Genomic DNA, 18,025 nt, shown 5'->3' with positions numbered 1-18,025 from the left:
TGTACAATGCACCCTAGGACTTTATCAATAATAAAACAGAACTGTGCATCATGGCCGTCCTCTGGGGCCAAATGCAATACCAAGACAGAGAGGTCTGATCAAGTACTACTGTCTCAGGGAGAATATCACTCTTTGATTGATTTCACTGCCAAGCAAAGCCCAGTGCCCATAATTATTTCCCCTGTTCCCCGGAGAAATATGAAATAGCTAGCTGAAATTATGGTATCCTGAAAGCCTAGCTCCCAACGGACAGCCAGGATGTATTTTGTTCCAGCCTGCTATAGATCGTCAGAGTGTGCGTGTAGTTTTGTAATGAGGGGTACCGGTTGGGGAGTTAGATATATATATACAGGTTATATATGTCCTCCACCATGCAATCTCAAACAACAATGTAATACAGTTTTGTGTGTGAAATAATACACAAGGTACCTCATAACCAAGATTCATAATGTTAATCAGAATCTTCAATGAATCGAAAAAATACCTTTTACCAATGCAGGAGTAGAGATATATTCTGATCGAGAATCACTTTCAAGGCAATTCATTTTCACATCTCTCCATCATACATATAAATGTGGTTCTTCTCAACTTTGGGAGTTCTAGACATATAAGGGCTAAATTTGGTGTTTGTTGGTAGTGCAGTTTACGACATAAACCGGTTTAACCTTGACAAAAAAAATAAGATTCATGTGCTGTCTTTTTTTATCTAATCTTGTCTAAGATTTAATGTATATTTGTGAAAGGAAAGAAGCAAACTGGTAGCATTCCCCAGGGAGAAAACTCATCTCTTATTCACTACCAGTTTCTATAACTATAACAACAAACAAATAGAGTTATTTCCCTTACATTGTTTCGGAGTCCTGATACACATCAAGCAGCTGTTTAAGCACTATTAGCCACAGATGATGTAACTAAAATATGTTGTCAGTGATGTAACTGCGTCGAATGGGCTGTAGACCACAGCAGGGCTGTAGACCACAGCAGGACAGCATATTTCCACAAACTTTTCTCTGCATGTTATTGAAAAGAATACCATTTACATAGTTTTAAAGGCAACAATTAAATTTAAATCTATTACAATAATTTTAGATGACACAATATTTGAATGTGAACTCTGAATTTAGATATAGTGTGAAATATGTTTCAGATAAATTTGCTTCGGATTTTATACACTGTTTAGAAGCTTTAATCTTCCTAGTTAAAAACCCCAGTAAACATTTTGATATAGTGATGTGTATTGATTAGTGTTGGGGCCCCCTGGGAAGAGCACAATACCACCACGAGATATCAACCCATGGCCCTCCCTGACAGAGGCAGTCTTGCTTGGCTTCCAGGGATATCGCTGTATGATTGATTTCTCAGGGAAATATAAAGCTCTGTGCCCACATCATTTGCCAGAATCCTCAGGGAAATATGAAATAGTTGGCTGAAATTATAGCATCCTGCAAGCCCGTGTCCACAGGGAATCCCAGCTTGTATTTTATGATGCTTTAATTATGTTGTATGTTTCAGTTCATTCCAGTGATTATATATTGTAACAACCTGGAAATATCATATATACACATAGTTCTACACACTTTCCCTTGCACTTATTACCTTATGTCTATAAGACTTTCGATCATACATTTAAAATCGTTATTCCATACATCTCTAGTCTTTTACCATACAGCTTCATTGTATAGCCCTTATACATTTAAGACGATTTTCCATATTTCTGAAGCCTTTTTCCATACCTCTTTCCTATATAGCCCTTAACTATATATATATATTAGATAATATATCCAAGTACTTTTCCAAAATTCAAAATATATCGTCATTTTTCATAAATTTCAAACCATTTTCCATATTTCTGAGTCCTTTAATTTCCATACATCTTAAATATATAGCCCTTGACCAAAAATTTAAGACCCTTTCTCATACATAAGTCCTTTTCCATACTATACAGGCAGCCGTTAATATACATAATTTCGGAATATCAAAGACCATTAACAATACATGTAACAAAGGCATTTTACACTACAATACATCTAACACCCTTTTCACAGAGCCCCTTTACTGCATATATTGCTATTTTTGTGGGCTATTAATTTCAAGGTCAAATGAGATTCCCTAACAGTGTGTTTATCAAAATATTTCAAAAATACACCAATTCCTTGTTGATTATTTGTTTGCTATATTCACATTTTCACTGAAATTGGCGAATTCTAAACAGCAGCCTAATATTTAAAAGTCCATTGACATACCGTATTCAACACAATAAGCGCCAAGGGCATTTCAAAATTTGAAAAAATAAAAAAAGGTGCTAATAAGATGAAATTATTGCAAACTTATTTGATAGTTTGGGTCTTATACCCGGGCAATTGAAATGAGGCCTCAAAAAGGCGAGGGGCGCTTATAGGGATATGGCCGCGTATTGGGTCAAATCCAGTACCTATGAACAATAGTTCAAGGAATTTTCAGGCTCAACAAACTTCACAAATGTGTCCCATATAGGAAACCATGGAATATTGACCCCACAAATTTAAAGCGTTGGTTGGTTGATTAGATTGTCCTATTAAAAGCCAAGGTCATTTAAGAACAGCCTTCACTTTCGTGAAATGTTGCGAGTGTGAGTTGCATGCATGTTATAAGTTGTATAGCGGTGTTGTGACTTTGTAATAGTTGACCTGTTGTCCTTGTTATAGTGCTATCCAGCTGAAGCATGCTGCCAGAGTCACTGAACTAGCACATAAAAATTGGTCAAAGAGTCAACGCCGATTATTGTAAATAATCAAAAGTTACTTGGGTATCTATTAGATTCAACGCCAAATTAGACTTTTTGGACATGATACAATTGTCAAAAAAATATTTTGATGGAATTTCCTGATAACTATTCAATGTCATCGTTTTCCTTATAAAATTATTTAAAATAAATGGCAATAAACTTTTTCATAAAATTTTATCCAAAATCTGCTAAAATTTACACAACATAGACAAACTGCAGTTGTACATTAAGTATAACACAAACTACCAGATACTTATATAGCATGTAGATGAAGGGATGTCATTACTTTTAATTAAACTTTTAATTAATTTAATAGATGACTTACTATATCCAAGCCGAACAGACATGACAATAATTTTATGGCAGAATAGCACTGTTGGTCGAAAGGCTAATCATCTAAAGGTAGTAACACAAAGAATGACACTCAATCTTCTTAGCAGGTGGTAAAATAATTATCTTGGGAATTAATTTACATCACACACCTATGCAACATCAAAAGTAAAAAAAAAAGTAAATAAAGTTAAAAAAGAAACTGCTTATAACAGGATTTTAACTTTATTGCAAACAAATTGTATCAATCAGAAATGATTCCAACAGTACAGGAGACAAAATTCTGTTTTACAATATAAAGATTGAATTATGTTCCTTCTCAGCTGTTTTTGATCGCCCTGGTGTGACTCAAAGCCTGTGTAGACTGGGGCTATGTCGATAGACTGGTCCTTTGTGGTAGGTTCGTGTGCAATCACAGTACAATTCAGGTAGCCCAGCAGGAGTCTGATGGTGACACACAGTTTGGTCCATTAATGTCCCGGCTCTGACTACCTCCCCTCTGTCAGCCATTTCCACACAGCGGGACACACTTCCTGCCCCCAGTAATTAAAATCCCTTCGCCAATGTGACCAGAGATATCCACATCGCCCGTGTGTATTGAACTGAAAGCCATGTACTGTTTATGCCTGGGGATGTACACAGTATTTCATGTAGAACCTTCCCACAAGTTATACTGTATTTGATGTTTCCTTCAAACAGTGATATTCTGCCGCTGATCCACTTGCTGTCAGGTGCTTATTTCTCCCGGGACTTAAACACCTTACAAATATAGCTTCATCCTTTCTCTGCATTCACTTTAACTTTTAGTAACATATGTTTTGCTTTTAAATCACTCAGAATAGTAAAACCTGCCTGAGTGGCCACCTCTATACAATGTATAAAAACTAGCTTAATAAGATCTGTTTCTTGGGTTCCAAAACGACCAACTTCAATTCAATTTGGCCTGTATTTTATAAAGAGACCACTTAGCTAAAAGAATAGTATTTTTTATTTAGTCCATGGGTGGTGTTCATAGACAGGTTTCAATTGATCACCGTATATTCATTTGTGAAATATAAGTTTGCTTATTTTTCTTCTTCATTTTTTTTTTTTTTACTTTGATAAGTTTATAACACTACAAATGTGTTCAATTGCATTTTACATCAAAATAGTCATAGAAAAATAATTTAATATTGGTAGATGTTTGACGTAAAGCGTCCGGTCGCTGCCTCAATCTTTTGGACTCGAACCCTAGACACCTTAGTTGTGGGCTATGTAGATTACATCAACTGCTTGATCTCCAAGGTCCCTTGACCATTACAGTAAAACCGTGGTTAAAACTTGATGTTGTGATAGGATATAGTCAGCAGTATCACAAATCAATTAGTTAATCCACCAAGATCCTAAATTATTGAGGGTATGATTACATTAATTTCTCAGGATCCTAAATGGTCAGTATCAGAACAATTTGAGATATGTATAAATACCACCTGTCTATAAATAACATTTTTGTTGGTCCATTGGCTGATCTTTATAGGCAGGTTTAACTGTACATGTAATTATTTTACATAAAATTTTACCATCAGGCCCAAATGTTTAGAACATTCTTTCAGACACAACAGGACCACGTAATACCTTGGTTAGAACTGCTATCTGGTTAAAGAGACAGATTTACGACCCTAATTAAAGCCGTTTTTTTCTGCAATCATTGCATTAAAGGTTGCAGAGAAAATAAAGCAATGGAGAGGCAGTTTGTTTAGATAACAGTCACACTCCTTTTCTACCTCTATTCAAATTGTCACTGCCACAACTTAACAATTTCATAATGGATACAACCCAGGCTGTAGGTTTTTTCCCAGCATCATCGTCATCATCCACGGCCCAAGTCTCCCCTTTCCTGTTAATGGCTCCCCGTGGGACCTTAAGCTGCCTGCATACAGGCTAGGTCCCTCAGGAGCCCTGACAAGGCGCAGTATTGATCCAGCCAGTTCAGTGTCCCCTAGGGATGGGGCACTTAAATTACAGGGATTCCCTGGGGTGGTGGAGCACTCACTGTAGCAGTGTTTGTGAGACTGGGACCAATGTAATGTACTGGTACTACTGTTACAGAAAACAAACCCAGCCTTCACTGTCTAGACCTGCAGGAAGCTGATAACGGCTCCCTCTACACCATACATAACGTCATTAGCACCATTGTTATGTGACAATTAGCATGTGGTCACAAACCTTCTAGCCTTCTACCTTCCTGGCTATGTATTCCCATATTGGAAATACAAATGTAGAAATATCTTTTTATAACTATTCTAAGGTGACCTTTCCTCTCTCATAAGTTACTTATAATATCCAACTGCATCAAGCAGGAAATAATTCCATTAAGTTTCTTCCATATGCCATTGTTGTCTTTTAAATTAAGATTATGTTTGCCTTATTGTCAGTTCAGTAGTCTTATTTGTTTTAGTAGTCTCAATTATACATGTATGTAGTAATACACACCTCAATATATTACCTCGTGCAAAACCAACATCACAATATTTTTGCCCTCTTTTTTTTCCTTTCAATATTTTCTATTATAACCCCTCATTAAATTAAATTTCAAGCTGAAATATTTCCTCTCTTCCCATCTGATCACTATTTTCGCTCTTTCCACATCAATAAACAAATCTCTTCTCACATCTATCAATACCTTCCTCTTTGTTTCCTTATCTCCTCTCTCTAACAACACATTAAAACCAGTCCCATACTCCCTCACAAATCATTAAAACCAGTCCCATACCCCCTCACAAATCATTAAAACCAGTCCCATACCCCCTCACAAATCATTAAAACCAGTCCCATCCCCCCTCACAAATCATTAAAACCTGTTCATATTTATCAATCATCACCAACCATTAAAACCTGTTCATATTTCCTACCTCACAAACATTTCCCCTCCCTCACAAACCGTTAAAACCAGTCCATATTTCCCCTTCCTCACAAACCATTAAAACCAGTATATATTTCCCCTCCCTCACAAATCATTAAAACCAGTCCATATTTCCCCTCCCTCACAAACCATTAAAACCAGTATATATTTCCGCTCCCTCACAAACCATTAAAACTAGACCATATTTCCCCTCCCTCACTAACCATTAAAACCAGTTTATATTTCGCCTCCCTCACAAACCATTAAAACCAGTCCATATTTCCCCTCCCTCACAAACCATTAAAACAGGTCCATATTTCCCCTCCCTCACAAACCATTAAAACCAGTATATATTTCCCCTCCCTCACAAACCATTAAAACCAGTTCATATTTCGCCTCCCTTACAAACCATTAAAACCAGTATATATTTCCTCTCCCTCATAAACTATTAAAAACCAGTCTATCTCAAAAACCATTAAAACCAGTCCATATTTCCCCTCCTTACAAACCATTAAAACTAGCCCATATTTCCTCACCGTCACAAACTATTAAAACTAGACTAAAGTTTATATTTCCCCTCCCTCACAAACTATTAAAACTAGTCTATACTTCCCCTCCCTCACAAACCATTAAAACCAGTCTAAATTTCCCCTCCCTTCCAAACCATTGTTAACCAGTTTATATTTCCCTTCCCTCACAAACCATTAAAACCAGTTTATATTTCCCCTCCCTTACAAACCATTAAAACCAGTCTATATTTCCCCTCCCTTACAAACCATTAAAACCAGTCTATATTTCCCCTCCCTCACAAACCATTAAAACCAGTCTATATTTCCCCTCCCTTACAAACTATTAAAACCAGTTTATATTTCCCCTCCCTTACAAACCATTAAAACCAGTCTATATTTCCCCTCCCTTACAAACCATTAAAACCAGTCTATATTTCCCCTCCCTCACAAACCATTAAAACCAGTCTATATTTCCCCTCCCTTACAAACTATTAAAACCAGTCTATATTTCCCCTCCCTTACAAACCATTAAAACCAGTCTATATTTCCCCTCCCTCACAAACCATTAAAACTAGACCATATTTTCCCCCAATCCTCCTTCGCCAACACCTTACTTTCCCTACCTGTCAATGTTCTCTCTCTCCCTCTCTGTGTATATTTCCCCCATTGTCCTTCCCACCTGTCTTTATCCCCCCCATACACACATACTCTGCCCACCTACTTGTATTATCCATATTTCCCTCTGTTTGGTCTTTATCCCTACTATCAACTGTGTATTTCCTATACTTGTCCAGAATTTAGCCACTACACACTCTTGGTCAAGCCCCACAGCTCTACACACATGGCCTGCTGTGATTCCCACAGGATCGCTGAATTACCATGGCAACACTAGCAGGTCACAGGTATTAAAGTAAAATATTTTAAAGTGATCTTGAAATTATTTAAATCACCTCGGCACACTTAAGTGTTCAGCATGTCTTGCTCTGTATATTAAATTACTACAATTTTACCAAAATTGATTATTAAATTTGAAAAAAAAAAGAAAATTAAAAATCTTTTATATTTTTTTAAAAGCATGAAATGTTGCATAGAAATTTTTAAAAATGTGGAGGAAGTTGGCAGAATTGTCTACCAGAGACCTGGTCTGCCATGTTCCACAGTAATTGCGTGCTACCTGCTGTTCTTGTAATGATGAGCCAGGGAGGAGGTTTAATTTCAGTTTTGCCAATAATGTTCAGGAAAACCTAGTCGTCCGCTGAGATTTGCCTTACAACAGTTTTTACACTGCAGGGATATGGGACCTGTATTCAGTCCCCTTGTCTAATCCATCAGTATAATACAGTCTAATTTGAAAAATTCTATCTCCAGCTATTTGGTGTCCCTGATGGGGTTTATGTAGTGTTCACTCACGATGAGTCGGCTGAACCCCAGGGGAGCTTTATTATACCAACGCCATCTTCTATTGTAAAATTAATCTTGCTAGAAATTATACAGGGACTTCAGCCCGGGCTTATGTAGGAAGCCTGTAGGCCCATGGTGAATTGTGAAAGTGAAATTTGACAGGTCCTATTTCCACTAAGGCAGACTGTGTCTAGATTTAATCTACAGAGACTTCCTCAACTTACAGAAATGTGTTCCTGCAGCAATGTCAATTGTTGACTACAAAATCATACAGCTCCAACACAGGCTAAATCCCAATATGTTCTCTAAATGTGAATGCTGGAAATTCTTTTTTCAGTGAATCAATTCTCTAAATATCTGATATACCAGTAGATTGATTTTCAAAGGCATAAGGTAATTGATGACAATCTATACAATTGAACTAAAACAACTTGATATTGGCCACACAACTGTGCCATACAAAATAACATTGGGCACACATACCTGTACCATACATTTGACACACAACTGTACAAGACATTGGACACATACCTGTACCAGACATTTGACACACAACTGTACTAGACATTGCACACATACCTGTACCAGACATTGGACACATACCTGTACCAGACATTGGACACAAAACTGTACCAGACATTGGGCACACTGTACCAGACATTGGACACACAGCTGTACCAGACATTGGACACAAACCTGTATCAGACATTGGGCACACAACTGTATCAGATATTGGACACATACCTGTATCAGACATTGGACACATACCTGTACCAGACATTGGACACACAACTGTACCAGGCATTGGACACACAGCTGTACCAGACATTGTACACACAACTGTACCAGACATTGGACACATACCTGTACCAGACATTGGACACACAGCTATACCAGACATTGTACACACAACTGTACCAGACATTGGGCACGTACCTGTACCAGACATTGGACACACAACTGTACCAGATATTTGGCACATAACTGTACCAGACATTGGACACATAGTTGTACAAGACATTGTACACTCAACTGTACCAGACATTGCACACATACCTGTACCAGACATTGGACACACAACTGTACCAGACATTGGACACACAACTGTACCAGACATTGGACACACAACTGTACCAGACATTGGACACACAACTGTACCAGACATTGGGAACATACCTGTACCAGACATTGGACACATACCTGTACCCGACATTGGACACACAACTGTACCCGACATTGGACACACAACTGTACCAGACATTGGGAACATACCTGTACCAGACATTGGACAAAACAACAAAGCTATTTATTTTCATATTTTTATGGCTTTTTAATGATTATCCTTAGCAAAGATATCATGTAAAATATATATAAACACACAACCATCCATATCGTATAGTGCTATAGGCAAATATATTATGAAAAGTGTCAAATGAAATTAGAAAAAGAAAAAAATCAATAAAAAATGGTTGATTCATGAGATCAATAATATATTAACAATTGCAAAGATAACGCTTAGAAATTGACAGAAATTCAATTGTGAAATTTCTTTTATGCTTCAACATTTCAAAAGTAAACAACTCTACCTTCCCCAATATAGTCTCTCTCCCGTTAACAGGCTGAGCTGCCTCTATAGATATGGTTATGTGGACCCCCTGCCAGCATTTACCCCACCTTTACCTATTGTTAGTCGATGGCCGCCTAGCAACTAGGGACTGCCACAGAGCCACTCAAAGCCATCTCTAAACACCAGCTATAGCAGGGACCCCTGGCTGGCGGCTCCTCTGGCAGTCTGTAATTATTAACTTGCCTTGGCACAGCGGGGCCTCCCTGGCTGTCTATCACCAAAGCCAGATATGAAATGAATCCCCTGGGGAGACCTTCAAAACGCTAGTGTTCTGAGGGAGTGTGCTGTCTGTACAGAAACTAGATAATACCTGGTCAATGTCAGTTGGTTCAATCAAAAACCAGCACAAGTAAACACCTTTAAAATTTTAATCAAAGGGAAAAATAAATTCTTGTCAAAATTCAATTATCAGAGATCTATATGTTATAAGCTGAACTGTGATTGCTTTGTGGTGTATTAACATTGATATATTTAACTCTGAAATATGAATATGATAATGTGTTCAATAATTATGTAGATTGTGGAGTGTGTAATATACTCAAGACGTTAAATGTACACATATAATGTAATGACTTAATATAACATACTTAATAAACTATCACAATATACTCAAGACGTTAAATGTACACATATAATGTAATGACTTAATATAACATACTTAATAAACTATCACTATATGATTATTGCACCAATATACATCCAGGCTATTCATTGTATATCTATACAGTCTGGGCCCAGTTTCGGGCCCAGTTTCATGAACATTCCTTAACTTTAAGGAATTTCTTAACTTAAATTTCCCCATAGAAAATCATTACAAAAATTAAGGAAAAATCTTAAGTTAAGGAGCCTTCCCTAAAATCTATAATGCTTTCCTATGGAAAATTTTATGTTAAGGGATTCCTAAATTTAAGGAATGTTCCTGAAATTGAGCCCAGACTGTTATAAAACTGTAGTGTACTTAATTCTATAGTGGAGGTATTCCCTTCAACTTTGGATGGAAGCAAACTTTCTATTTTTAGTGATAGTGACCTTGGCATTTGATCTTCTGAGCAACAGTGGCCTTGGTCTTTGACCTTCCAACTTAAAAACAAGCAAGCACTTTTTGTGTGAATAATTCATAATAAGTTATAATTAGAACTTAAATGGTACAGTTGAACTTGGAATTTTATTAACAGTGGCCCTGACCTTTTATCTTCACACCTGAAGTGCAACTCAAACAAGTACTCTGGCAAAAAAGTTTTAATTGTCAAACACCATTAAATTTTAAACAACAGTCACCTTGACCTTTGATCTTCGAACATGAAAAGCAAACCCAATGTGCAAATTCTATAGGGAAAGAAGATTAAAATGAAGTACATATTAAACAAGCTAAAGGAAGTTCAAACTGGATGCCACTGATGCCACTGTGGTTGCTGAAGACACCAACACTGGCCACACCTACACAGATCATATCTATATGTATTTTTAGCTTTCTTCAGGCAACACAACATAATTAATATATTAATGCCCAAAGGGATCCAGAAAACAACAACCAACCACCAGTACCCGACAACTGTTGGATACACGCCTTGAATTCATAACCAATAGATGGAAGACAAACAGAAGAGAAAAATTTCACACACCATTGAAATATTATTATAGGTATTACACAGTAATATATCGGTATTACACAGTAGTATTAGATATTATACTTTGACCTATAAGTATTGGGTGAACTCACATGGTATCATTGTATGTTTATAGCTGTCATAGTGTAATAATGTAATCATGAATCCTCGCTAACCCAGTCCTACATATTCCCGACTCCCCGATGACCAGCTCCATGCACATCAAGACTGATAAGCATGTTTCATGCAGTCTAATGTACTTGCAGTTATAAAATATTTTGATTGAAGATGAGCTCAGGTTATTTTTCTCTTGCTACATCCCTACTAGCTACAAGACGTCCCTTAATTGAAGCTTTCAATCCTGGGTAGACATTAAACCGTCCACTGAGAAATCATCTCTGCAGTTTTGCAAGAATATACACAAACTGTAGAACTGGAAGCATGTTCAAAAAGTATTAGGTAAGGTGACTGTTGTTGCCAAGCAACAACATTGAATGTTGTTGCCAAGCAACAACATACACAGTCAAATAGAAATTTATAAGGCAAATATAGACAGAACTGGTTGCCTAGCAACAACAATACACAGTCAAATAGAAATGCTAAAGGTAATTATAGAAAGTAGCTGCCAAGCAACAACATACACAATCAAACAGAAATAGTTAAGGTAACTATGGAGAGTGGATAAGATACCTATAGAGATTGGTTACCTAGCAACAACTTTAATAAGTTTAAGTCAAACAGAAATGATTGTACATAACTTTAAGACAGAATTGGTTGTTTAAACTAGCCTGCTGTCCTCCCCATTGCATGGTTTCAAGATGTGATTAAATTTTTTTCGTACATCATATATCTCTTCCTGTCTTTCTTACAGTCTTCATTACCACCATCTCACTTTCAGCTTTTAAAGTTGAGCATTTGCTCCAGTGGAAAAGGCTACAGACTCTGTCCAAGATCACAAGATCACAGAAAGCTAAGTCAACAATGGTAGTTTCTACTGCTACAAGTGATTAGCATAATAGGACTTAGATGATGACTGATTTCTCTATCAGGTGTCCTGCTCAGTATCTTTGTCATCTACATTTTAGTTCATGGCATGTAAAATGTAAAAAAGAAACCTGCTGTCACAATAAGACACAACACAAATATACTGCAGTCTCCCAAAATACATCATGTACTCATCACACATACAAGATGCATAAAGACAGATTGTCCTAAAATGACCTTGGATGTCAGAAGAGTTTTTAACAATATAATGGTAAATGGACTTGTAGGCCAACTTAAGATAATCAAGTAAAATTTGCTTCAAACAATTCTATCACCACCAGGTAGATATGGGCTTAAATTTTAACTTCGAAGGCAGAAGATACTTATGCCAAGTGGTACTTAGCACATAAATATATCAGGACAATCAGCCCTTTTGAGCCAATTAAAATGGTACTGATTCCCCTCACAAGCCATCAAACAATATAAGCAATCAAATTCAGAATGTCAATCTGTATCGCTGTGTGAGTACTAGGATTTCAAATCTGGCCCCAAATTGAGCTTTAATTCAATATCAGTGACCCATTGCCACAACCTAGACTGAAAACATTCCATAATCCATTTGATAATTCCCCTTCTCCCGTTTCCATTTTAACAGTATATCGCACAAAGATCAAATTCTAGAAACAAAATGCATATTAAACTTTACTTGTCATTACCAACTCAAAAATCTGTCGCCGCTCACTTCAGATTTTATTTCCTTCCGACTCCATTTTATAGCAGAAAGCTGAGTCCCAAGGTAGAACACAGCTTGCAAATTTTTACTGAAGGTTGTCAAACTCCAAATAAACCCTTTCCAAATGGTGCTGGTGTCAGGTCCTCGGGGGTGCTGTTCCCCGAAACACACAACCCTCAAATGAAGATTGCCCCCAGAGACCAGGTTCAGGAGTGCCGTCAAAAGAGATCCTTCAAAAGTCTCTCCACATTTAAACATGATTTTCCACTGCTTTGCTCTGAGAATTTTCACACTTCTGAGGTGAATTACCGATGATGAGCTTGACGTGAGGTGCCAGTAGACACAAACTGACATCCATAAAGCCGAAGGTGTTCACACATACTCTTGAGAGTTTGCTCATCTTTTCCAAAACTACATTTCTACTTCTACTTTCCCAATTAGTTTGTTGACTTAATGTATGTTGTCTACTTCTCCCTGTGTCACACCACTTTTTGCTGGGAATACATTAGCATGATGCTTAATTAGTGAATTCTCTTTACAAATCCTTAATTACTATTAGACAATGAGATTCCCAAGTTATAATTATGTGAGCTTGCATCAATATCAACTTAGTACAATGTATAATACAAATTTGGCCATGACCAATGAGACACTGTGAATGGGCCTTAAATTTTAAGGATTTCAGCTCATGTGTTCAACTGTATTGTTATTTCTGTGCAATTTGATTCTTCCTCACATACATTCCTTGCTTTACAAGAAACTTTTTTTTTCAATCAAAAATATAACAGAACACAGGACATCATATATTAAATTTTCTAGCACTTGATTGGCATTCATACATATCAACTTTATTTCTATTATACTGTATTTGTCCCCATAAGCGCCAAGGGCAGTAAAAAAATGAAAACAGAAGGGGAGCTTAATAGTACCACATTTGGGCTACTGGGTTTCACAGTTATTGCACCGAGAAGGCCATTAATTAATATTCACTGGTTTAATTATAAATATATTAGTATCCGTCTGTATTTATGTCAACTTAATTGAAATTTAGGCCTAAAACAAGGAGAAGGACAGACCGCATATTGGGTTGAATATGGTAATTAAAGTTTGCATATAAAGTTTCATAATTTTCTGGGTTTTAACTTATTGATATACATGTACTTGATTTCTTTAAACAATATTCTTTCAATAACTGATTAAATCAAGAATAAATGTTATTGAATAAGTAAAATATCCTATATATAGATCCAAGACAAAACTTATATCAATTTGTGACCTCTGTGACCAAGGCTTGATTCAACTGAACTCGTCCACCCCGTAAATGTCATAATGGAAATAAAAATAAACACAGTTTTTTTTATGAAAATAGAAATTACAAATATAACTTGTAGCAGACATACAACAAAAATATAAAATAATGATTACATGAATTATTTCATATTCAATTCTCTTCTTTTCTCTCTCATATATACATATCACAAAAGTATTGGCAAAAATTAATATCAAAATATTTAATTACTTTTGTGGTGATATTTTCCTTGCCATTCCTTATTATCCTCACTGACTGAAGTGATTGTAGGCAGAAAGGAATATAAGCCAATAAAAATGTCACATCGTCCAGATCAAGACTTGTTTAAGTGAGCAGTTGTCTCAATTTTGTTCCGAGCTAGTGTCAATCTTAACAAGTTAGGGCCACCTAAGGCCCAGAATAGGTAAGTCGAACTGCCCTACAGAGAACCATTTGGGATTGTATCCTTGATTTAGTACATACTTGCTGTTAAAAAAAATTAATTGAAATTTTTTTTTATGTTGCGACATTTTGTGTCTCAATTGGGTGACATAACAGAAATGAAAAATTTTATTTTCAGTCACTTAGGACCTACCTGGTACACACTCAAAGTTCCTATGGTCCATAAACTGCTCAAGGTTTCTAAATAGACTCCCGCATGTGTCACAGTGGAACTCTCCCGTGTCTCCGGAATCGGAACGGTTACCATTGACAACGCCCTCCACATCAGAGTTGTGGCTCAATTTGATGTCGATGTCATCTTGCTCCCCGTTTTCTGCCACACACAATCTTTTGGACACTACAAAAGAAAGATAGGCACGCTGTTTGAAAGAAACAATAAAAACTCTTCAACACTTAGTTTTTTCCTCCAGAATGTTTCTGCCATTTTGCTTCTGGTATATTTGGTATGCAAGTTACATTGGCTGATGGTTGAATATTCTATGTGGTATACTGAGTAAAGCAGGAGCAGTAACAGTTAGTGTCATATAGACACATTTTATTTACCTTGTAAAACCTGCAAAGTTTAATCTCACACATTATTTGGCATTTGGAAATGCAACTTGCTTTTACCACTGCCTAATTTATGTGTTGATCCCTAGTTGTAACCATGATTGAACATGTATACTGAAACAAACTCCATTGGCATTAAAGAAACAAATTGTACCTTTTTTGAATGTATAATTAGGGCTGTTCCAGCAAAACATATATGGCACCCAGGGAAGGCACTTTAAAAAATAGTATGTGCCATAGTGGGTTCAAAATAAAATCACTGCTGTGCCAGGGTGGCGTTTCAATAAAATCACTTCTGTGGATGGGTCTATCGGAAGCATTTGTAACGTTTTGAAATAAAATGCAAAATTTGTGTTTTATAATGTTGCTGTCAGTCATCCTGACTACAAAAATAAATGACAATATCAATGTGTTGTTCATCTTCAATAAAAAAAAATATTATTCTAATTTCTGGGTGTTTTGATGTAATAATGACAAAATATTTTTCTAAAACATATAATATTCAATCAAACTTGGCAATGGTACAGAGAAACAATGGATTAGTTTTAGCAAAATAATGTTGTCATAATGATCAACAGATCTTTACTTAAATTCACGGGTATTAAGTCGAGGAAAGAGTGGCAGTTCATAAGCTTTAGTGTGAATGTCCAGATGTCTACGTTTGTATTATGCTTGTGCAACACTTCAGTATCTTTAGTAGATTTTCCGCTGGTTCTAGGAAGATTGTACATTTGTACAAATTAAGTAATAGATGCTGTACATCAAACAATAGTTCACTGCACCACATACAGTACAATTTTGTCTTAGGACTCTTCAGTGATGCTAGAAATCAAATTATGTAAACCCTTAAAGATGTTGGAGCAAAATATGAAATTAAATTGCTTCTATGCCATGGTGTCATTCACAAAAAAATAGATACGTGGAGGGGTCAACAAAATTGAAATTTGCTTCTATCGGTGGGTCTCCCAATTTCAAAGTGCCTTCCCCCCCTACCATATATGTTTTGCTGGAACAGCCCTTAATCAAACTGTTGAAAGAGGATAACAATGTACTACAGTATTGTCAAGATATGTGGCAGTGATATTGTCTAATACGGCATGTATAATTATAACTTACCAGGTTCTTCCTCCAATTTCTCCTCCTCCAAAACTGGTTCCATTTCTCCTTCCACATCTTCATCCTCCTCTCCTGATCCTGTCAACAAAATGTTGCTCTTATAATCCTCATTAACAGTGTCTAACACATTCTATTTTTTACATACACAACATAAACATATTACCATTTGCGTCATCTTAAGTTTGATTAGTGTTTACCGAGTGACATAACAGTCCTATTTAGTCCAGCGGACTCGTGCAGAAATTTGGTCAAATTGTGTACTTTTTGATAAAAGCATGAAACTTGGCACATATCAAGAACACAATCAAAGGAAACTTTTTAGGACCCGAGCCATTTCCAAAAATAGCCTATGACGTCATGGCGGCTATTTTCCAATATGGCCACCACACATATTACTTATTATATTCCAAAAACATCATGTCATAGTTATCAAAATTTATTTCAGATTGAAAAATAATTAATTTGATTTGACATCAAGAACACAACCAAAGGAAACTTTTGACGTCATGGCGGCCATTTTCCAATATGGCCGCCACACATATAACTTATTTCTGCACATTCCAACAGCATCAAATCATAGTTATCAAAATTCATTTAAGATTTAATTATTTTATTTTGATTTGACATCAAGAATACAATCAAACAAAACTTCTTAGAATCTAAGCCATTTCCAAAAATAGCATATGACGTCATATCGGCCATTTTCCAATATGGCCGCAACACTCATTTTGCTTATCTAATATTGCCGCCACACTTATTACTTATTACTGTACATTCCAACAGCATCAAGTTATAGTTAACAAAATTTATTTAAAGATTTAATAATAATTAAAATGATTTGACATCAAGAATACAAACAAAGAAAACTTTTTAGGACCTGGGAAATTTCCAAAAATAACCTATGACGTCATGGCGGCCATTTTCCAATATGGCCGCCACCCTCAGTTTGCTAATTACAGGAGTATCAGAATTCATTGATGATATGTTAATAATTAAGCTAATTCATATAAGCTTTTAATTTTTACTATAATTCAAATTAGCTTTTAATTTTTAATACATTGTTTTATTAAAATAGGTCATTGTTCAGGCAATAGTTGTTCCTGCTTTGAAGGCATACTCATTACCAAAAAGTTATTCTCTGTGCATTGCTTTCCTAACTGAAATAAAAAAAAAAGCTTACACTACCTATTGTGTAGATAAGCAATGCAACTTTTCATATCATAAGAGCATGTGATGATTATTTTCCTTGATCACTTTGGGAATCAAACTTTCAAATTTATGTTGCATCATTTCTTAAGATTACACTATTTACTGATTGTTCTTTATTCATGCGACATATTGGTGTCATTGGAGATTCAACCATAGTCAATATAAACGATATTTCTGCTCTTGCTTAGCACACAGCATTAAGTGAATGGGACGACTGGTTTCCCCATTTGCAGTATAATGGGTCTTTGGTAGCATCTTTCAACGAAGAAAATCTTAGACAAGAAAATTTAGTGTGAAGACATAACAAAGGCAATTATATGCTTTATTCATCTATCAGGCTCATTAGAAATACCTAGTAGTAATTAGCATTACCTTAAGGGAAAGGCAGTAGCTGAATCATAGGAACATGTATATCAATTTAAAAACTGAAGATAAAAACTCCGACGACAAGACAACACATTATCAGCTTTTCTACTTATTAGATGTCAAGACACTTGCAGGTGTGATCTGTGGTATGGATAATCCATTTTCAGAACAAGCAATGGAATGTATCGGTACAGACAGC

At 36.1% G+C, this 18,025-nt stretch overlaps 1 protein-coding gene across 1 annotated transcript in view; it reads right to left on the bottom strand.

Annotated features, from left to right (window-relative positions):
• Window positions 1-18,025, bottom strand: part of LOC138315270 (zinc finger protein 423-like) — a 51,452-nt gene that overhangs the window by 24,597 nt on the left and 8,830 nt on the right. Inside the window, exons 2-3 of the mRNA XM_069256159.1 lie at window positions 16,252-16,329; window positions 14,720-14,923 (exon numbers count right to left, since the gene is read on the bottom strand). Coding sequence (XP_069112260.1) covers window positions 14,720-14,923; window positions 16,252-16,329 — 282 coding nt within the window. The remainder of the gene's footprint in view (window positions 1-14,719; window positions 14,924-16,251; window positions 16,330-18,025) is intronic.

Source organism: Argopecten irradians, chromosome 2 (genome assembly GCF_041381155.1).
Source record: "Argopecten irradians isolate NY chromosome 2, Ai_NY, whole genome shotgun sequence".
Classification (NCBI taxonomy): domain Eukaryota; kingdom Metazoa; phylum Mollusca; class Bivalvia; order Pectinida; family Pectinidae; genus Argopecten; species Argopecten irradians.
This window is presented reverse-complemented; position numbering and strand designations above follow the sequence as displayed.